The 22,614-nt window shown below is 45.5% G+C and overlaps 4 protein-coding genes across 4 annotated transcripts in view; 3 read left to right on the plus strand and 1 right to left on the minus strand.

Moving 5' to 3' along the window:
• Positions 1–1,432: 1,432 nt before the first annotated feature.
• Positions 1,433–5,537, plus strand: ctsh (cathepsin H). Its single transcript, XM_084453247.1, has 12 exons — positions 1,433–1,550; positions 1,716–1,747; positions 1,955–2,060; positions 2,197–2,267; positions 2,411–2,515; positions 3,426–3,512; positions 3,825–3,880; positions 4,168–4,249; positions 4,345–4,413; positions 4,508–4,614; positions 5,171–5,296; positions 5,404–5,537. The coding sequence occupies exons 1-12, from the start codon at positions 1,463–1,465 to the stop codon at positions 5,480–5,482; spliced, it is 1,008 nt and encodes a 335-aa protein (XP_084309373.1). The 5' UTR covers positions 1,433–1,462; the 3' UTR covers positions 5,483–5,537.
• Positions 5,538–6,157: 620 nt separating this feature from the next.
• On the plus strand, positions 6,158–7,402 carry LOC311320695 (uncharacterized protein; the record flags this gene model as incomplete). Its single annotated transcript, XM_084452508.1, has 2 exons — positions 6,158–6,268; positions 6,619–7,402. Exons 1-2 carry the CDS (start codon positions 6,174–6,176, stop codon positions 7,400–7,402), a joined length of 879 nt encoding a protein of 292 aa, XP_084308634.1. The 5' UTR covers positions 6,158–6,173.
• A 403-nt stretch (positions 7,403–7,805) lies between these two features.
• blm (BLM RecQ like helicase) lies at positions 7,806–13,713 on the plus strand (the record flags this gene model as incomplete). The annotated part of the gene is given in 18 exon segments (XM_084452509.1): positions 7,806–7,874; positions 7,994–8,123; positions 8,212–8,950; positions 9,063–9,237; positions 9,455–9,573; positions 9,697–9,810; positions 9,943–10,041; positions 10,138–10,286; positions 10,414–10,520; positions 10,731–10,891; positions 10,970–11,165; positions 11,563–11,753; positions 11,911–12,055; positions 12,175–12,374; positions 12,535–12,727; positions 12,867–12,989; positions 13,133–13,349; positions 13,509–13,713. Coding segments are annotated over 17 exon segments (3,228 nt in total). The 5' UTR covers positions 7,806–7,874; positions 7,994–8,028.
• A 4,327-nt stretch (positions 13,714–18,040) lies between these two features.
• Positions 18,041–22,614, minus strand: part of frmd5a (FERM domain containing 5a) — a gene marked incomplete at both ends in the record, with an annotated part of 69,283 nt that continues 64,709 nt past the window's right edge. Inside the window, 2 exons of the mRNA XM_084452573.1 lie at positions 18,041–18,627; positions 22,017–22,123. Coding sequence (XP_084308699.1) covers positions 18,041–18,627; positions 22,017–22,123 — 694 coding nt within the window. The remainder of the gene's footprint in view (positions 18,628–22,016; positions 22,124–22,614) is intronic.

Consider the following 22,614-nt stretch of genomic DNA (forward strand, 5'->3'; position numbering starts at 1 on the left):
AATGGATGTGGGTGGGCAAAATCTTTCAAAAACATGTTAAACTCTCGATTTCAAAGACAAGAAGCTCACCGAGGGGGTGTCCGTTGGTTTTCTGACATCAAATTCGCCGCAAAGTATGAATCCTGTAGGGTTTTATTGATCATTTTATGAAATCCATTGACTTGTATTGACGCGACCATTGTAGATGTGTAGATCAATCCGCAGAGGGGATTCAGGAAGCGGAACTTCTTACGGTAGCTATTGTTATTGTTTATGTTGCTAGGATACCTAGTTTGCGGAAGTGTACACACGTATGTGCTGCGACTAAATAGTTCTATGCTAAATATTTTAAAAAGCCTTTCCAGATGAACTAGAATCTTACTTTATGGCGAATTATATGTCAGAACGCCAACTAACACCTCGGTGAGTTTCTTGTCTTTGAAATCGAGAGTTTAACATGTTTTTGAAATATTTTTCAAGGAGCCCACTCACATCCATTGTATGACCAAAACGGTGGTAGAGCAATTATCAGACTTTCTCAAAAGTGCTAGTTTTGTCAACGTTTTGATCTGAACCATTGTAGGCTATCATAAGTAACCTTAAAACAGGGATAAACATGCATTTCCCCTTTACTACTCCTTTAAGAGTGGAGAGCCAATCGTTTGAATGGGGGGTTGTCACACAAACTGTCATAGCTCGAAAACTAAATTGTACGAATCAGCACAATCGTGTGAACATTTTGATAGGCTATGAGCTGTTAAAACTGAAGTGCCAGCAGTTTACAAAATGTGTGAATATTTTCAACGTAACAACTGCCACCACTCTAAAAACGTCAAGTTACTGAACATTCAAACTATTAAAATTTAAATTACAAAAAACTATTAAAAATATCAAAAATCTGAATAGATCCGGGAAACAGCTAAACATCATGAACATTTTAAAGTTTGAATGAAGTTTCTAGCACAATGTTTGAAGAAGTAGTTAAACGCCAAAATTTTGAGGAGAACAATAATAAGTATTAGGCTATTATTATTATTAATAATATTATTCTTGTTATTGTTATTATTATTATGTATTGTTAGTATTATTGTTATTATTATAAATAAATAAATAGTGGGAATATCACACGTTGTTAATAATAACACAATAAAAAAATAAAGAAATAAAACAATGCATGTTTCCTAGATTACCTCTCGCTAATAAATCTGTTCTATCTCAGGGGTATTGTTTTGTGTTTTTATATCACACAAACTCAATGGTATACAACGAAACATCTCTATATCTCTCCGTCTCTCTCTCTCTCTCTCTCTCTCTCTCTCTCTCTCTCTCTCTCTCTCTCTCTCTGCCAAGAAGCTGCTCACTTAATTTTTAGCCCGTCACTAAAACTTTACAGTGTTACGGATACGTCTTTCACTTCTGTAGAAACCGTGTGACCGTGTGTCAGCATTCGAGATCGTCGATAACGCTGTCCTCCTGTAGCTAAATGGCTACAAGCATCTGTATTGTCTTGTTCTCCGTCATATTTTCCTCCCTGCAGTCTGAAGTTTCAGCGCTGGAGTTTTCAGACGAAGGTAAGAAGAAATGTAACATATAATTCTCTTTTATTCACACCACTTCACACAACACAGTCCCATTGTAGGCTGTGCTTCCAGTTTCAGTTCTGGTCTCCTTATCTAAAGGTGTAGGCTAACGACTGCAAAATAGTAAAACCCTGAAGTTGTGTGTGTTTTTTGTAGATCAACATCACTTCAAGTCATGGATGTCTCAGGTAAACAACCTTCCTGATTTTCCTGTTTGTCCACACTCCATCCCAAGTGTAATAATAAAGAAGGCATAAGGACTCAATGGCCCATTGTAGAAATATTATACTACTGTAGGCTACGATCAAACAATTCTAAAATGTTTTGTTCCATTCGTGTACAGTACAATAAAGAGATCAAACAATTCTAAAATGTTTTGTTCCATTCGTGTACAGTACAATAAAGAATATGGCATGGAGGAACATTTCCAGAGACTTCAAATATTCATTGAGAACAAGAGGAGGATTGACCTGCACAATGAAGGGAATCACAAGTTCACAAGTAAGAACAGTCATAAGATCAGTTATAAGATCAGTTGTAAGAACAGTTGTTGCATTTTGGTGTGTTTTCCAGCTGCCATTATTCATCCAGTATATTCACATTAATATCCATTGACTTTTGTCTGTACTGTACATAGTGGGCTTGAATCAATTCTCTGACATGACCTTTGATGAATTCAGAAGATCTTTCCTCATGACCGAGCCGCAGGTAGGCCTATTCCATAAGGTCTAATAGCTCCACTCGGTGCTGTCACACTCATACATATATCAGCAAACTGTAAACGTTTAGGACTAAAGTAAGTAGCCAAGGTGAACTTGCTATGAACGCTTAGTTAAGCTTTTTTCCCACAGAACTGCTCAGCCACCAAAGGAAGTCATGTGAGCAGTGAAGGGCCCTACCCAGATTCATTTGACTGGAGGAAGAAGGGACATTATGTGACTGGTGTGAAACAGCAGGTATGCTACATACAAGAAATACATTATTATTCACATTGAATAGAATCAGTGCTGTTTGTTATTGTATTGGAATATGATCAGTGTATTTACTGTTGATTTACGACATTGCTGTTAATCATTCTGGCTGCAAAGGCTTCTGGGGCTACTGGCTCATGTTTCAGAGTGTTGTGGCTAGAAGGGATACAGCTACAGCTGGTGTAGAAGGAGCGTAAAGGCTAGTTCCAATAAACGCAAAGGCCATTTAGGGTTAAGGTTACGGTGAAGTTATGGTTAGAGTTAAGGTAAGGATTAAGGTTAGGTTTAGGGTTGGGGTTAGGGGTTTGACCGGTCTCTGCATTTATGGGAACGAGCCTTCTACACAGGCCATAGCTGTAGCAACCGTTTCATCGTCACAAGTTACAAATTATATAGTGGATTATGACCAGAAGCTTATATTTCCCTTGAGACTTTGTTGTAATAAACTTTGTTTCATGTTAACCCAGTGATGTAACATCGACCCGGTGTGCACTGTTCTCTAAATAAATAACCACAAGAGGATTCATTGTCCATCTCCAACTTGTGTCCGGACTGGCACACCTACACTACTACACCTATCCAGCAATCGTCAGCTCCATCTTCAACTCCAAATCCATTTCAATTTTGTAGTCATGCAGGAGCAGTAGTACGAGTATACAGTACAGCAGTGCATTGATAGCCCTGCTACGTAATGAATGATCTGACTCAAGCTGAGATATCATTGACCTTTACAGTAGGTACTGTATGTGCTGAGGTACAGTGTTGTTGTTGATCTTTACAGTAGGCACAGTACAGTATGTGCTAAGGTATGGTGTTGTTGTTGTTGTTGTTGTTGATCTTTACAGTAGGTACTGTACTGTATGTGCTAAGGTACGGTGTTGTTGTTGGACCTCAGGGGGCTTGTGGTAGCTGCTGGACCTTTTCCACCACAGGCTGTCTAGAGTCAGTCACCGCCATCGCCACAAAGAGACTCCTACACCTGGTGAGATTTTCATAGACTACAGGGGTGAGTTTCCCAGAGGCATCGTAGCGCTACGTTCATCGTAAGCTATGGCGTTCATCATAGCGCTACGATGAACGTAGCGCTACGATGTCTCTGGGAAACTCAGCCCAGGACTGTTTTGTACAATCAATATTTTCAGCTAATCATGGTGCTCATGTAATTACAGTAATATCAGTGAGTGCAGAACTTTGTGAAGTTGTAAAAATGCAAAGCCCTTTCACTGTCTCATCGGACATCTTTTATATGACTTTCTCTTTTTTTATTCACCTCCCTGCGCTGATGTCCTTTTAGTCAGAACAGCAGCTGGTGGACTGCGCCCAGGCCTTCGACAACCACGGCTGTAACGGGTGAGTATTGTCAGCATGCAGAAACATCCTTGCCACGCACACACACACACACATACCGGAACTAAACTGACTAAATGATTGCACTCTAATGTATATAGTGTGGGAACTTGTGTGAAATGTGTGTGAATTTTTAAAATCTAAGTTATGCTACAGTATCATGAAAATAAAAAAAACGATCCACTTGCTGCTGTAACATTGCAATTTCCCCTTGTGGGACTAATAAAGGATATTCTTATCTTCTTGTCATGTTCCCTCCTGACTACCGAGCTGCTGAATCTCTCTTTCAGAGGCCTTCCCAGTCACGCTTTTGAGTACATCAAGTATAACGGGGGACTCATGATGGAGCATGACTACCGATACACAGCAAAGGTATGTCAACTTATCAACTTTACAAATCATGACACACTTACTGTATACTCCTCATGATGATTGATGATTATTCATGACCATCATTCATTTTACAGGAGGAGACCTGCAAGTTCCAGCCTGGATTTGCAGCTGCATTTGTAAAGGAGGTAGTCAACATCACAATGGTAAATGAATGCAAATTGCACTGTACGCAGAGAGCTTTAGTCCAAAAGACCAACGTAGTCCTGTTATTCATTCATATTTTTCATTCTGTGGCAGTACGATGAAATGGGGATGCTGGATGCAGTGGCCACGCACAATCCTGTCAGCTTTGCCTATCAGGTGACCTCCGACTTCATGCACTACCAGCATGGCGTGTACAGCAGGTGAAAAGGAGTCTTTTATAGTTTTAATACTGTTTGAGGAGTGTAGCAGGAGTGTAGTGGTGACTAAAGTGGATATACTGTAGCAGAAATGTTACCGTTTTTACATTAGTGCTGTTTAAAGAAGTGGGTATACTGTGGATCCATGGATAAATGGTAAATGGACTGCACTTATATAGCGATTTTATCCAAAGCGCTTTACGATGGCCTCTCATTCACCCATTCACACACCAATGACAGCAGTTGCCATGAAAGGTGGAGGTGCTAGCCTGCTCATTGGGAGCAATTTAGCGTTCAGTGTCTTGCCCAAAGACACTTCGACATGTGACAGGAGGAGCTGTGATTCGAACCGCCGACCCTACAATCACTGGATGACCCGCTCTAACTCCTGAGCCACAACCGCCCTCCTACTCCATATACCTCTGTGTACCCTTCACTACACCACTGGTTATAGTAAAGGGGGAAATGAAACCAGACCAGACATTAGTTGCATGGCAGGTTTTTATGTTCCTCTTTACAGATAGTTAACCTTCTGAGTGCTGTTTCACTTTTTTTGAAGTACTGAGTGCCACAACACAACTGACAAGGTGAACCATGCAGTGCTGGCCGTGGGGTACGGGGAGGAGGATGGCACCCCCTACTGGATCGTCAAGAACTCCTGGGGAACCAGCTGGGGAAATAAAGGGTACAATCTTAACATGAAAATCAATCGCCAGAGTACTAGAGTGTGAGAGTACCAGCAAAACTAGTTGGATGTAGTGTGATGATTATATTTTGTTTTTCTGCTCACAGATATTTCTTCATCGAGCGTGGGAAAAACATGTGTGGACTAGCTGCCTGCTCATCTTATCCCCTTCCTCTGGTGCTGTGATGTTTATCAGATCTGCATACAGCTGACGTAAACGGCTGAAAAATCTATATGGAGCCAATTTAATGATTAACAGGCCTGTATAAATGAGATAGTTGCCACATTTTAAATATGTGCCAGTAAAAATGTTGATTTTCGCTCATTGGTGTCACTCTCATCTGTGATCTCCTACCATGCAACCTACACATTAGACAGTCCACCAAAGTGTTTATAGCATAAAATATAAGATAAGAGATTTGTACTATCATTCATTTATATAGTTGATGGTTACGATGGGTGCAACCAAATACGTTCATAAGAGAGTGCACATGCAAATGCAATGTGGTATGCGACATTGCACAATACAGTAATAGCGATACCACTTCATTTGACTACATTTCCCATAACGACCTGCCATCAGAGCGTGTATTTTTCAGCCAATGGGACGTCGTCCCATCAAACAGGCGCAAAAGATGAATTTCTCAAACAAAGTCAGCTGTCCAAGGGGGGCATCGAGTGTGGCGTCTTCATGGATATAAAATATTGACGTCGGTTTTCTTTATATTGTATTCGGGAACAGTGAGGACGAGTTGGAAAACTGGCGAGGAATGACAACAGAGGACAACAACAAAAACTCGGCCGTGCTGATTAGCTTGCGAGCTAGCTAGCCAGCAACATCTCACTTGTCTTTGGCTGCTCAGTGTTTCTAGCAATAATGTCCAACCTTCCGCAGAATAACCTGAAAGAGCAACTCCAGAAGCACAGTAATGCAGCTCAGAGTAAACTATCGTTGAATAAACCAAAGCCGGGGTGAGTAATATCACGTTAGCTAGCTAGCCTTTGCTAGCTAGTGCAGCATCCAAATTGAATTAGCTAGCTAACATTAGCTTGCTTGACTAGCAGCACACTGGGACGCGTAACCTTACTAGTCTACTTGTAGTATACTGATAGAAGTCAAAACATGAGCTAACGCCATACTTATTACGCGCCACAGTGTGGGGCCACTGGCTACGCCTTATGGTTGGTAGACCTGATGTAGGACCTTGTGACGAATCGTTTGGTCTAGGCTACTCTAGAATAATTAGCCACACACATAATGTTAATGAAATGATAACTTAAGCAAGCTGGTCAGCTAATGTGTTTGTTTCTTACGATTGCAGAGCATTTTGCTTCAAAAAGAAGTCCACTTCAGGCATCACTAAAGTGGAAGTTCCCACTAAGGTAATCTCAAATGGCTTAATGTTAGCTAACAGGAGTGTCAATATTCCTCATAACCCTGCAGTAACTAAACCTCCTTTGACATTTTCAACAAAGCCTGAAACACCCACTGTTGCCAAAACCAACTGCTACTTAATAAATTCCAAAAGCAAGTCGGATTCCAGCAGCCCTGCATTCAGCTCTTGTCCCGTAAGCAAACCTGTTTTAACAGTGTCCCACAGCTCTGCAAAATCTGACACTTTACTAGCCAGAGGCAATGAAAGCAAACATGCAGGACTTAATAGCTCTCTTAGTTTCCCCTTGGACGATTGGGATAATTTTGATGACTTTGAAACTCCTGCGAAGGGCAAAAGTGTTTTACCAAGCCCAGGGAAAAGTAGAAAGACACCACTTAGAACAAATGGAGTTGACAACGACGCCCCTCTCGGAGTTGTGCCTGCAAAATTCAGCAGCCATACTGCAAACAAGGATGCTCTGTCTGGGAAAGAACGGATCACTGTGGATGACTCTGAACAACATGGTACAGAGCTACCTGCCGTAGCTTCCCATGGAGACAGTCATATCCCGGATGTGGAGACGTTGGCGCTGGAGGATGACTCACCTGTTAAGAGGGTTAAGAGACGCCCCCCTGCTCTCTCCAGGTCTGTTCTGAGTGACCACGAAGACGAGGAGGGCATTCCTGAGCCCATTCCAGTCAGGGAGATGCGGACATTAGGTAACTATTAGGAGGTTAATAGATTTGTCCTTTGGTGTGGAATAACAACTACAAAACTCCTTCACATCATCAGAGTAAACAGATGCAAATGCAGTGTGGTAATAGCAATACAACTTCATTTGACTACAGACTACAATACCACTTCATTTAACTTGCAGATGTCATAGAGCTTGATGACAGGTCGGATCCAGAGGACAACCTTGATTACATCCCTCCATCCCCACAGCCTGAGAATCACAGTCCTTCGTTCATTAAGAAAACGTAAATATCTATTGTTTATATGGGAATTCAGAGGTTACATTTTAGTCTGTTCGTTCGTTGCTTACTGTACAATTCAGTGTGTCTGGGTTCTCTGGTGTGTTTATAGGGTCTCCAGATTGCAGTCTGCAGGCTCAACGAGTAGAGACATCAGCCCTGTATCAACACAGAGGTCTGGGTCAAGCCTGCAGAGAGTCTCTCATCTCCATCCTAAAGAAATAACTGGTGGGTTATGTGTATTTCGCCAAACAATATCGTAATTTACTTATTTTCAATATTCACCGCCTCTATGAACATGTCTATTTTTATATTGTTTAAGTTGTGATCTGGTTTACATCCCATAGTCACACCTACGCAGACTGACCAGCTCTTCAGTGTCATGGAGTCCATCTGTTCCCTGGTGGATTCCATCCCTGAGCATGAATTAATTGCCTTGCCCTATGGAACTGAGCTACTTCTGCAGAGGGCTCACAGGTACGTATTCTAATAGGAGTATGTTATGCTTATGATATTTGCTAAATTAGCCGTTTCATATCAGCTAATCGCCTTCTTTTACCCCCAGGAAAAGGATTCTTCTCGCTAAGGGCAGTCATACATTTAGCAGGATGCAACAGCCAGATAGCACAGTGATCTTGGAACCCAGTATCAAAGAGAAGCCTTCTTTTCCCACTCCCAGTGCCCTGTCCTCCACCCCTCGTCTGTCCACAGATAAAGGACATTCCTCCATGAAAGCCCTTCCGTTCAGGAGATCCTCGGTCATATCTGTAGACTACAACAGCAGTATGCTCGAGGACTCTGACTGCATCATCGACGGCGTTCAGACTCCCGGCACCTCGTGGAGACCCAGCGCTCTCCCTAACGGTGTTTTCACTGCAGACAAAGGGAAAACACCAGCTACTAGAGACCACCACGGCATCATGGATTCTCCAAACTATAGCCTCTCGGGACTGCCCCACGACGTGTCCATAAGCACCACCGCAGACCTGGACGTGCCAGATCTCTTCTTCTCTCCTGAGAGACCGGCAGCTGTCGTGGCGAGGAGCCGGCAGAGCCGAGCTCCCAGTGCAGCTCCAGCGGAGCCGGAGCCTGACGACTTCTACATCGATGACTTTGACATAGACGACTTGCAGGACTCGGATATCCCCGACTACTTTGACAAACCCGCAAGCTCCTTGGCGTCCAGGTTTGACTCCAGCGCTGCGATCAGGGAGGGAGCGCCCAGAAAGTCGACCTCCGGGAAGAAACCCAACACTCCAGCCCCCGCCCCGAAGCCTGCCCCTAAGATTTCCTCTCCTGGCAAGTGTAGTCCAAATCTGAGCAGCATGTCTCGATCTCTCTCCAAGTAAGTGTGTGTATGTCTCGCATTGCTTGCGATTGGTCCGTGTATCATAATATGTCTGTTCCTTTGCAGAGCCCACGTATAGAAATCCTGCCCATGATTGCTTCAGAGGGTTCAACTTTCCCTACTCTCCAGAGATGATGAAGATCTTCCACAAGCGATTTGGTCTGCATCAGTTCCGCTTTAATCAGCTAGAGGCCATCAACGCTACTTTGCTGGGCAAAGACACGTTTGTCCTTATGCCCACAGGTGGGTTATTAACACAGGTTGTATATACTGCCAGGGCTGACTCCATACAATCATCTTGGAGCCATCTATATTCATATAGTTTCACCGTGACAAAATCAAAAGAATTTACACTGTATACTGCACAAGTTGTGAATACCGTGACTAACCAATGTATATTAAATTAATTTGAATAATAGTTTCTTGGCTGTACAGTGTAATTTTGTTTTTTGCTTTTTAGGCGGGGGCAAAAGCTTGTGCTACCAGTTGCCAGCCTGTGTGTCTGCAGGCGTCACCATCGTCATCTCCCCGTTGAAATCGCTCATTGTAGACCAGGTTCAGAAACTCACCACTCTGGATGTAGGTTGTCTCCTTAATGTTCTCTCTTAAGTACCACTGGCACTGCTCACGGTTGCCATTATGCTGACATCATCACCCGAGGGGATTAAATGGGACTATTTTCAAATGTCCTATATGGTTTAGATCCCGGCCACAAGTTTGTCTGGTGACAAAAGTGACAGTGAAGCTGGGAGAATCTACATGCAGCTGTCCAAGAAAGACCCTATCATCAAACTGCTTTATGCTACTCCCGAGAAGGTAGGTATACAATAGTAAGACAAGCAACGGCAGCACTGGAATATACTTTTCTTTAGAATGCTGTTTGTTCCTCTCATAACTGCAAGCTATTCGGAGATACCACAGCCATGTTTTAGAGTCTCTCCTCCCCAGGTGTGTGCCAGCGGTAGGATGGTCAGTGCCTTGCAGAACCTGTATGAGCGAGGCCTTCTGGCTCGGTTTGTCATCGATGAGGCTCATTGTGTCAGTCAGGTATGGTCCCATGTGTAACTCTTCCTGGCACATAATGTTGGTGGGGGGGGGTAGAAGTAGGCACCGTGGCTAAGCCCCAGCCCTGTCCTCTCTTAGTGGGGTCATGACTTCCGCCCTGACTACAAGCGGATGCATGAGCTGAGGCAGAATTTCCGCAACGTGCCCATCATGGCGCTGACGGCCACCGCCACCCCCCGCGTCCAGAAGGACATCCTCAACCAGCTACAGATGACCCAGCCACAGTTGTATGTACTCGGTCTGGACCAGGCCCGGTCCGGGACTGAACACAAGTACCACTCCCAGCAGCACGGCTGTCTTCTTTTAACATGCAATAGTCAGGTGCTGGAAACATTCTCCCTTGTGCGTTTTCAGGTTCACCATGAGCTTCAACCGAACCAACCTCAAGTATGCTGTGTTGCCCAAGAAACCCAAGAAAGTTGACGTGGATTGCATTGACTGGATTAAGAAGAATTATCCCCGTAAGTCCCTAGCGTTGAGTCTTCCCTCAGTGTGCCGGGGGATGTCTTATTGTGTGGTGGAAGGAAGTGGTGATTGTGATGTACAGTTGGTTCGCTTACTCCAAACAAATTTACTTGTTGTCAGTCGCTTTGGATAAAATGACTAAAATGTGAAAGTAACCGAACCAGTGTTCTGACTGGGGTTTATTTCCCCTCTCCACTCGTGTACAGGCGACTCAGGCATCATCTACTGCCTGTCCCGGAACGACTGCGACAGCATGGCAACAAGCCTCCAGAGGGCGGGGATTCAGGCGCTGGCGTACCACGCTGGCCTCAACGACAGTGACAGAGAGTACGTCCAGAACAAGTGGATCAACCAGGACGGCTGCCAGGTGTGGATCTCTCCCTGTCATTGTGACTAATGTGTGGTTATGGGGCAGGATTTACATTGTGTTTCCCTTGTCCGGCAGGTGATATGTGCCACCATAGCCTTCGGCATGGGCATAGACAAGCCTGATGTGCGCTACGTGATCCACGCCAGCCTCCCCAAGTCGGTAGAGGGCTACTACCAGGAGTCAGGCAGGGCGGGAAGGGATGGAGAAATCTCCCACTGCATCCTGTTCTATTCCTACCACGACGTCATCCGCATCAAGAGGATCATCAGCAGTACGTGTAGCTTAAAATAAACCACACTCATGCTAGGCTATGGGAATGATTATGTTTATTAGCTACAAGAATAATTCCAGAAGGTCATTGAGATAAAGGTTAAATCATGTTGAAGGCTGGGCTCAAATAGACAGAACTGTGTCATCCGTATAAGTGCAATTTGCAGTTGGGGGGTGGGGGTCAGAGCATGTATTTTTTAATAAAAATCAAAAGGGCTCTAAAATCAAGCCTTGAGGGACCCCTTAGTTACATATGCATATTCACCTTTGTCCGTACACTTTCTACATCTTCTGCAATCTGCACATTGAACATGGGAATTTCTTTAATTCTAATATCTGTAATCAAAATGGAAATGTTATATTGCTAAAAGAAAAATTGGTCTCTTCTTTGACTACAGTGGATAAAGATGGCAACCGTGACACGAAAGCAACTCACTTCAACAACCTTAACAGTATGGTGCATTTCTGTGAGAACGTGATGGACTGTAGGAGGATTCAGCTGCTGGGTTACTTTGGAGAACACAAGTTCAACCCTAGCTTCTGCAAAGAACACCCAGACGTCATCTGTGACAACTGTACCAGGCCTAATGTGAGATCCAGACCTCGGCAGACCTCTTCACCACTGAACACAGTTTACATGGCATTGGAATACAGGGGTGTATATTGTGGGGGTTTTTTTTTTTTTTTTTTTTTAAAGATGGCTGTCGTTATATAAAGCTTTTCCTGTGTGTGTTTTGTGCTTCCAGCAATACAAGCTGAGAAACGTGACTGAGGATGTGAAGAAGATTGTGAGGTTTGTCCAGGAGCATTGTCAGAAAGTCGGGTCCAGATACGGCAGATCTTCAAACCAAAACCGTCTGACTCTGAACATGCTGCAGGACATTTTCCTTGGTAAAGGCTGGCATTAAATCACTTCTAAATGAAATGATCATGACACCACTCGTGGAAAAAAAATAAAGATTGGGGGTAGTGTGTTTTTGTCTTATGTATTGTATTCTGCTCTCTGGAAGGTGGGAAGAATGCTAAGATACAGTCTGGGATGTATGGGATCGGAGCAGCCTACTCCAAACACAACACCGACCGCCTGTTTAAGAAGCTGGTGCTGGACAACGTCCTGGCGGAAGATCTTTACATAGGCAACAGTGGTCAGGCCGTGGCCTACATCTCTGCTGGACCCAAGGCCATGAGCATCCTCACGGGACAGATGCAGGTCAGCCCAACTACTGCTTGTTCTTATCAGACTTATCATGGAAAGAATGGTCTAACATTGCCTCAGATTCAATTCCTTTTGAATACATACATAAACATAGTCTTGTTAAACCTGAGATTTCTGCAATAGAGCCCCTCACTTACCTTTTGTCCCCGTCCAGGTGGACTTCTATGAGACCGAGTCAGCCTCTAGTATCAGGAAGCACAAAGCTGCCGTGGCCAGCGTCTCCCAGAGGGAGGAGATGGTTCAGAAGTGTCTGCAGGAGCTCACAGAGCTGTGCAAGAAACTGGGCAAGGTGTTTGGCATTCACTACTACAACATCTTCTCTTCTGCCACCCTGAAGAAGATAGCCGGTGAGATGGCCTACACACACACAGATTTGTATAGTTAAACTAATCATGCCCTTCAGTTGCTTTATAAAGGTTGTGTTCACTGTCTGTGAGTAGAACGTTAGTGACCAGGCCTTGTTGTCCAACCGTTTTCTGTTGACAGAGACGTTGTCAGCCGATGTGGAGGAGCTCCTGCTCATAGACGGTGTGACGGAGGACAAGCTGCAGAAGTACGGAGCCGAGTTCATCGAGCTGCTGCAGAAATACTCTGAGTGGAAGCAGCCTGGTCAGTCACCACGCAAACACCGTCCCCCCCCCCCTCGTATCTTTCACCCAAGCACCCACCGCTATTCATTCTGCAAGTGCCGGTTTTGGTTTCCGTTGGTGCGACTGGTCCTAGTAAACGCCGATGTTTGTCTCTGCCTGCAGCTGGCGGGCAGCCTGCCGACCCGGGGAGCTCCAGCGGATGGATAGACACGGCGCGAGGGCGCGGAGACGAGGACGACGACTGCGAGGACGAGAGCGGATCGTCCAGCTACTTCAGCAACACGACAGGCCGAGGGCAGAAGAGGAAGAAAGCCCCTGCCGTCAACAAGGCCAAGAAGCGGAAGGGTTACGGCAACTCCAGCTCGAAGGGGTCGGTGGAGTACTGTTCTCCTATATCAGAGAACTCTGTTACAGATAACTCTTGATTGAAAAAAAATCAGATTGCAGTAGGTTTTTAAGATTTGTATCACCAACATGACTCCCGATTTAAACTTATGACACTTCTGCTCTCCTGTCTGTTTTTGTGTAGTGGCTACAGTCGCAACAAGTCGTACAGTTCTAGTGCCAGAAGTGTATCTGGAGGTCGTGGCCAGTCTGCAGGCAGAGGCTCCAGGGCAGCAGTATCTTCATCATCATCATCATCAGGACCTGTAGGGAGACGGCCTGGCTTCATGGCCATTCCCACACCACAAACCAACGCCAGACCCTTCCTCAAACCAGCCTTCTCTCACATGAGCGTATAGCTCAATCTCTGAACGTGCTGGAGGGTTACCACCTTAAAGATTGCCGCCTGCAGTGCCAAGTATGCTCAGGGAGCACGATGCCACTGCCACATGGACTTGACCTGTTCACGGTTCATGTCAAGGCTTGTTTTAAGTTATTTCCATACTTGTTAGCTGTTTTTTGTAACTGATTTGTCAATTGTACAATTTCCTTTTTTCCCTTTGTCTTTCAGTCAGTGTAGGTTTTGTTCCTTGTGACACTAATTTTATCTCTTCTATCAGAGGAGGATGTTATTTGCCTCTTGTCAGGCCATCATTGCAAATAAAAATATATGCTTATCTGACTTGTGTAGTTAAATACAGGTTAAATAAATAAAAACAATAAAAAGATTCCAACTATAAGAACTATACCTATTCATGCAATGTGAAGTTCCTCTAGATGTCAGTATATCTTGAGTTATCTACCAGACAGATGTGCAATGCTGTGCTCCAAATGTTTAATTTTAACAATTTTGTAGTAAAACTATACACCAAAAGAAGCCACCACGTTTATTCAATGTTTTTTTCAAGTTTGAATAGTTTAATGGCACCAGTTACAAGGGACTATCAGAGAAACAATATTTCATACTGATTTGTACAGATTTCATACAGTACAAATATGGGTTCGGAATGGATGAGACTGAACAAGAACTCGATTTGGCACATGGATTTGTATATATTTGTATATATAATATATATTACGTCGATAAACAGCAACCTCTGATCCCAAGATAGAAAGATGCAGAATACAGGAATACACGACACGCCTACAGACACTGATATGCATATACACTTATTTACATGTATACGCATGGCTGTGACAGTCTGCTGGGGAGCGGGCAGAAGAGCATACGCCTACAGTATCAAGGTGACTGTATAATAATGACTAATTCCCTCAGCTAAGTAGCTCTGTTCTCTGGATGTTGCGTTAGTATTACTGAGATTGAGAGGGATTTACTGTATATAGGAGGTCTATCCCAGGGTTTGTACATCTTTGCATTATGTTCACAGTTTTGATATACCTAGAATTCCTGCTATTACCAGTGCAGCAGCCTGTAAAGACTTCCCAGTTTGGATTTACGTACAGTATGGACTTGCAAATATATGTAAGGACATTTGAAATGAGTGGGGCTTGTAAAATTTAACTGCCAGTTCCCCTGACAGATCAGTCAGGGAAACAGTGTAAATGTGACGCCGGACCAAAATGTAAATGTTTCAATGATGATTCAAGGTTTTTCAGCGGCATCGTTCCTCTACAGACAAATGAAGACACGCACAAAAAAAACACCGCTTTTAGTCCCAACCTGTCATTAACCACCTACAGGTTCAGAGACCAACACCTAAAATGACTGCAACACAACATCTACAGTAGCAAACAGTGGCTTCCCTTTAGCCAGTGAAATTAAAGGGTTGAAGTTCATGTACTTTAGGATACTATGCTTTTCTCTCTCCAAAACTGACAGCTACTGCACTGCCCATCCAGGAGATCTAACAATGAAATATATACCAGTATAAAATCTTAATAATGATAACTGTCTTCACCTACTGTCGTTACAACCTTGGTTTGTTAACTTGTTGGTGTTTTGTAGATACAATGAAAGTAAACATATCTTCACAGCAGTCTGACAAACAAAGCAAACAACAATGTCCAGTTAAGACTCTCGTATTATCGCAGGTTTGTTTTCCGGCCCACTTGCCCCATACTTTACAGATTATTGCTCATTGAATAATGCTAATATGATTGTTGCAGCATGGAAGGACCATAATAATAATGAAGCTACATAATGCTGATAAAAGTGTAGGAAGTTGACCCTTCATTTAGCTTGTTATCCGTTATTGTCTTTCCAATCAGCTGACCTTTAAATTTCTGCTAACAAACTCTGCCTAGAACTGGTCTTGTTGATATGAGGAAGAAATAAACATGGTATAAGAATAGAAATGGACGAATCCTGTTACAGTATCTGTATCTTCAAATTAGTCTCTGCTGATACTTGTCAGTGTATCTTCTGTTACACGTTCATGCCTGCATATGCAGCATGCAAACTTGACCCGAGTCCTTCTGACGTTCTGAGGGCGTCTGTACTTTAAACATACCACCACGCATCCTCCGTACGCCCCCTGTACTGAGGTGTCTGTCTCATCAAACAGGCGACTGTTATGAACAGCATTCATATCTGGGAGCTGACTTGACATGGGACAGGCCGCACCGCTGGGAGACCATGGGAGCAGCTGTGTGTGTGTGTGTGTGTGTAGGGGGGTTGGGGTCATGGTGTTAAATAACAGGCCAAAACAGGCCACGCACCACAGCCAATAGGGTCACGAGTCGCCAAGAGCTCACGTATGTGCTGCCTTGAGCTTCCTCTCACTGCTCACATTCACAGTTCCTCACCAATCATCTCTTCTGACGTCCCTTGTTGCTCTCTCTTTTCTTCCTCTCTGTCTCTCTATAACCTTCTGACCCTTTTCCAAAAATAAGACCGCACTCTCATGCTCTGTCAGCACCTCCTCTCGTCGTCAGTCTGACTTTTGTTACACTCCTACAGTAGCCCACATACAGACACACAAACACGCTCACTTACACCTGCACGCAGTACAGGAGGTGAACGCACAACTCAAACCCAGGATTTTACCCAGAATCCAGCAGCCATGACAGCAGAATTATTGCTCCTTCGAGCTATGAGGCTCAGGATTCTGCACAGCCATCTCTCAAACTTGTAAAGACAAAACAAGCGCATTGTCATGTTGTTACGAAGCATGAAAACACATCTTTGGACAAGCAGAGTATTTGTGGTGGTTGATACTGTGGTCTAGACAAGCCCACCATCTGTTGTGCCTTAGTCCAGGAGGGTGTTTGAAACATTTCATCTCTTCATGACTAGAAAATGTTGCATACAGTGAAGACTGCCTCTTTGCTGGTGAAGTGGGAGAGGTTTGATCACAGGATGGATCTAGATAAGACATGTTTTCGAGTCCCCTCCTCCTTTCCAATATTTCCATAAATGCTAGACCTCACTTGAAACACAGAGCTAAAAAAGGTATAATTTAATTTTCAATAATAAAATAAGTTCTGTTAAAATATACATGGAAAAATTGTCAATATATTAGGAAACAAACTACTTTGTACAAAAAGTACATCATTGTTATTCTCGTAGGCCAACAATCAATTATAGTATGATTTACACAAACTTAAGCAAGGTTGATACTGTATGGAACTGAAACAAAGAATAAATTCTTTATACAAAGAAACCCTTCCAATTCATCAAATCTTAACATAACCAAGAAATGTAAATTAAATTAAATTAAAATATGACCAAACAAATGGCTACATTCAAAATTACTGAAGTATTAAAACCATGATAGTATTGCACATCTACAGTATCTAGACTGGTTCTATCGATGCCAGGTTGATCATGAACACTTCTCTAACAGTTGCTGACACTAGTGGGTCACAGAACGTTACTGCTTTATTTAACTGTATCCTTTATAAAACTTTAAAAAGCAGATTTCAACTTCACAGCTTCTACTTTTGTACACAATATATACTAAAGTATAATTGATTCTCTTCAAAACAATCCACAAAACTGTCTTCAGCCATTAATGTATTCTTCATAAAAGACATCTGGTTCTTACCCTGACCACTATAACCTACTACCACAAACTTTTCTAGTTTTCTTCAGGTTAGATGTTCTGACCTCCTGTTGTCTAATGAAACCTAGTTCAGTTAAATTGTGGAACACACTGAACACTTTCCAAACTGTCACTTGCCTATCTCACTTCATTCTGAACCATTTGATTTCATTTGACTTTACAACTTCCCAGATTCCCTGAACGTACCCTCACATTTTCCCCTATGCAAACTTCTGTTCAAGACAATATATAGGAAATGAAGGCAAGTCTCATTCATTGCAACGTCTTGTTCCTAAAAAGGAACCTTTCCAAATACTTCAGTTGTTTGATTTCAGTTTTGTATTTTTTCGTTTAGATTTTCTGAAAAAATAAAATACCTGAAATGACCTGAAATAAAAAACGAAATGCAAAAATGTCTTCTGGGTTTGTAAAAAACAAATGAACATAAATGGGGGAAAAAGGGGGGGGAACTCAAAATGGAGGAAGTGAGAGCGAGAGAGAGAGAGAGAGAGCTCCTGGCTCCTGTTGCTGTGGTCCGAAGTGTATGTCTGCAGGAGTATCATGAGAGAAGCAGGGTTTCATGGCCGGGATGAGCAACTGTCCTCCATCTCTCCGTCTTTAATCGTCTTCTCAAACCACCCCCCCCCCTCACCGAATGGGGCGAACGCGCGCCAGCAGAAACTCACTTGTTAATGAGCAGCTCACCCACCCAGCGGAGCTTGGAGGCAAACCACCGCCGGAGGGGACAAAAGTATTCGTAGTGGAACTGCTCAAATTCGGGGGTTTGGCGGATGTCGCGTAAAAATGCGACGTCAAGGTCGGACTCGGTGAGCACGATGAGGAGGAGGAGCAAAACAAAGAGGAGTCCGATGGTCACCAGGAGGAGGCGCAGGACGCTCAAAACAAACTTGTTCACCTGCTCCACCTCACTGAGCGCCACCGCCCCCCCCTGGGCCTCTGCCGCCCTACTGTCCGTCCCCAGCTCGCCGGCGTCCCCGACCGGGGGGGCGCCCGCCTCCGCCTCCTCCCTCTCCTCCTCGATACTGCGGGGGGCGCCGTTGACCTGGCGCGAGGCGGCTAGCTCCACGCTGTGCTCGGCCACCGGGGTGGGCAGCACGCTATCGGAGGGGCTGTAGGCCTCGTCGGAGATGACCGCCGTCCCGTCGCCGACGTCCGCCGCCTGGCTGCGCGAGCGCGGCATGAAGGAGTCCCCGTGGGACACGGAGCGCACGGGCGTGGAGTGGGCGCTGTCACGCAACGACTCCAGACCTGGCCAGGGATGGGAGGACAGAGGGAGGAGAGAGAGAGTGGAGAGATAGAAGAGAGAGGGAGGTTGGTGAGGGGAGAGAGGGAAGGGAGAGAGAGGAGAGAGGGAGGTTGGTGAGGGGAGAGAGGGAGGAGAGAGGCAGGAGAGAGGGAGGTTGGTGAGGGGAGAGAGGGAGGTTGGTGAGGGGAGAGAGGGAGGAGAGAGGGAGGTCGTGAGAGGAGAGAGGGAGGAGAGAGGGAGGTTGGTGGGGGGAGAGAGGGAAGGGAGAGGGAGGAGAGAGAGAGAAGGATGGAAGATATAATCACATACAGTATCAGTGCAGTAGGCCTACATCACTTTAAACAGACCCCAGATCAACTGTCAGTGTCCGTGTTTGATTTCTCAAAGACTGGTGGTATACAGACAGCCACCCCATAGGAGTGTTGGACTGGTTGAGAGGAGCCTGTTGCTGTCTGCTACAAAGACCCGACACTTAAACCTGAGTAGCCTCAGCAGAGAAACCTGATCATGGAAACTTACCACGCAACGTGCGCTAGATGCGCCATCTATCCACTGAAAGTAATTCCTCAATGACAGGCGGTACCGACAGACAAACCTCCCATTCAAACTAGCTGCTTGTTCACTAGTTCCCCAACAGCAACCCAGGGAAACTCCTAAATGTATACCCACAAGGCCAAAGGTCAAATGTAATGTACATGTACAGTTACAGTGAAATGTTGCTGTTGGCTGATGACGTGGCGTCAAGGTGCAGAAGCCATGCAATAACTTGGCAATAACACTGTCACTGATGAAGCATTTCTAATTACAACCACAGTTATAATTATATGAACCACGTCATGTTCAGAAAGGCCCAGGCATCATAATTCATGCCCCAAAATATAGATATAACGAGTAAGACGCACACAAATGAATCAGCACTGATTGACGTTGTGTATGGTTCATTAAATGAATCTTCCAAGTGAAATGCTTGAGTAGAGAGCAACTCCATATGTGAGTTCCATCTGTCTTCTGTTTACATCTACTTCCTGAACAGTTCGCTGATCGCTGATGATCTAAAGATAATTATATAGGTTGCTCTAGACTTCCTTTTTGCAGTAACAGTAACCGACAGTTCAGTGCAGAGAGTTACATCACCGCAGAGCTGGCGCTGATCGCCTCACTTCTGAAGAAATATGACACCTTCATTCTGACGGAGAGAGATTCACATTTCATCTCTTGATGAGGAGGCACATCTCAATACTCATCGACGTGCGTTTCAAAACACCGATGGCAAGATCCTCTGAGAATCCCAGATTAGGCGAGGTGAGTTAAGGCAAGCTGAGCGCTGGGGTTTTGTCAAAGCAAGAACAGGAAGGATGCCTGTGAGGGGAGAGGGGTAGGACACATCCACGGCCAACTTTACTTAGAGGTAATCTTCCTCTGTAACACCCCAGGAAATGCCAACAATCTCCGTCTCTACAAACCGAAAATGTCACTATAACATTTTATAGCCATATGTACACCCAAGTATTTTACTTCAACCACTAGCATCAGCATCAGGCATGTGGACTGATATCGCAATAAAATCAGTTGACAGAAGAGTCGAAATGCTCTCCATTCAGCAAGGACCACTGCAAGCCTGTTACCACGGGCCCTATGATTTAGACCACCACGGGCCCTATGATTTAGACCACCACGGGCCCTATGATTTAGACCACCACGGGCCCTATGATTTAGACCACCACGGGCCCTATGATTTAAAAGCACAGACATCAACAGGCACTGCGCCATTTCTATTCTGTCAACATTGATGAGGTGGGAGTGATTTAACACAAAGAGAGAGAGAGAGAGAGAGAGAGAGAGAGAACTCGTCGCCGTGAGGTGCACCCCCCCCCCCACGCCAGTGAAGAGTTTACCTGTCTCGGCGCCAGGCGGAGGCGTGGCGGGGTTAGCGGTCGAGGGCTCCTGCGGCCCACCCAGGGCCGGGTAGAGGGGCAGCACGCCCAGCGCCTTGCTCAGCATGCGCGGCCCCAGGCTCAGCACGCGCACCTTCACGTCGCGGTAGCAGTGGTTGATCATGCGCAGGTGCACGTTCACCCGCGTGGTGATGCGGATCAGGCACTTCACCATGGCGGTGGCGGCGTCTAAGAGCCTACGAGCGTTGCGTGTCCTCCGTAGCGTCCCACGTCCCCACCCGAGCCCACAGGCCGCTGTCTCGTCGTGTGTGTGTGTGTGTGTGTTGTGTGTGTGTGTGTGTGTGTATATGTGTGTTAGGACAATGGGTGCTGCCTCAGTTGCGGGTGAGAGAGGTGGTCGGAGCGAGTGTGATGCGGCAGCGGTGTTCGGAGGGCCAGCGCCGTCTAGGCCCCGCCCAGTAGGGTGACATACATGGAGAGGTAGGCCCGTGCTATTTCCAGCAGCGCGGGGTATTAATACCCCTGTAAGACACCCAGTCAGCAACACACAGGGGGTGAGCTGCTCGCATGGCTCTACAGAACACGCTCTCTCTCTCTCTCTCTCTCTCTCTCTCTGTCTCTCTCTCTGTCTCTCTCTTTCTCTCTCTTTCTCCTCACTAGTGCAGCGGTAAGAAGCCTGGGCTCCCTTCAGCCAGGTGCACACAGTACAGTAATAGTACAGTAATAGTACAGTGATAGTACAGTGAAAGTACAGTGAAAGTCCAGGGTACATGAGAGGCAGGGACTGCGACAGCTGTGTGACAAGGGCCGGTCTGGACAGCCTCTAAACGGTCATTGCAGCCTGAAAGGTTGGCCTCAGGGAGAGAGTACAAAGTACAGTCTGTGAGAGAGGCCACCTGCCTGTGAGGGCTGAGCCCTGGCCACAGCCCCAGCCCCAGCCCCAGCCCCCAGCCTCCAGCCTCCAGCCTCCAGTCCCAGTCCCAGCACTGAAATAGAGCAGTCTGAGTGACACACACACCTGCGACTCAGCCCTCCAGTACTGCGAGCATGGACAGCACCGAGCTCAGGTTACAGAGAGAGAGAGAGAGAGAGAGAGAGAGAGTGTGTGTGTGTGTGTGTGTGTCTGTCTGTCTGTCTGTGTATTTTAAAGTGGGCAGGGTATCGGCTCCCAAATAGAAGCCAAGCCCTGATCCGTTTAAAACTCTTTGGATTTCACACTCTGTGATCCCTCCAATTCATTATCCAGCGCTTAGCTTTAAAACCTGAACAGAAGCGCTGCTACTGACCCCCCCCAGGGTACCCTGACCCCCCCCCCAGTACCCTAACCGCTCCCCCAGAAGTGGGTTCATTCAGATAACTGACGACACACAGTCAGTGTTGTGATTCCTACAGCCTCCTACGGACGACCACGTAACATTTGCCCCAAACACTACTTTGGTCATTTGTTGTGTCGGCATGGCTGCAGTGAAGGGGGGGGGTCGGGTGCGAGGTCTTACCCTCCATGATGGATATGTGGACCGCCCTCCTGCGCGTCCGCGGAACGCTGCTGAGACGCGGGCCGTGAGTGATGGACGGACAGCTTCTGCTGGGAACCAGGCCAGCCCTGCGGACGCGCAGACGCACACACATCAACACACACACACATCAACACACACACACACGCAGACACACACACACCAACACTGAGCGTGGCTGTGAATGAGAGCAACACATTTAACTGCGCCACTATTGGGAGGAAATAAGGGGAGATATTTATATAATGCAGATACAGTAGTGAGAAACACCAGACCCTGTATGCAAACGTATCGCTCTAGTCTATTACTGCTCATGGTGTAGTCTCTAGTCTAGTACTGCTCATGGTGTAGTCTCTAGTCTAGTTTTGCTCATGGTGTAGTCTCTAGTCTAGTACTGTTCATGGTGTAGTCTCTAGTCTAGTTCTGCTCATGGTGTAGTCTCTAGTCTAGTACTGCTCATGGTGTAGTCTCTAGTCTAGTTCTGTTCATGGTGTAGTCTCTAGTCTAGTACTGTTCATGGTGTAGTCTCTAGTCTAGTTCTGTTCATGGTGTAGTCTCTAGTCTAGTACTGCTCATGGTG

This window comes from Borostomias antarcticus (genome assembly GCF_949987555.1).
Source record: "Borostomias antarcticus genome assembly, chromosome: 18".
NCBI lineage: Eukaryota > Metazoa > Chordata > Actinopteri > Stomiiformes > Stomiidae > Borostomias > Borostomias antarcticus.

Excerpts from the sequence above, each read along its gene's own strand:
- ctsh (XM_084453247.1), top strand. The coding sequence starts at position 1,463 with ATGGCTACAAGCATCTGTATTGTCTTGTTCTCCGTCATATTTTCCTCC. Across the intron at positions 1,551-1,715 it reads GCTGGAGTTTTCAGACGAAG|ATCAACATCACTTCAAGTCA; the intron begins GTAAGAAGAAAT and ends TGTTTTTTGTAG. Across the intron at positions 2,268-2,410 it reads TCCTCATGACCGAGCCGCAG|AACTGCTCAGCCACCAAAGG; the intron begins GTAGGCCTATTC and ends TTTTTCCCACAG.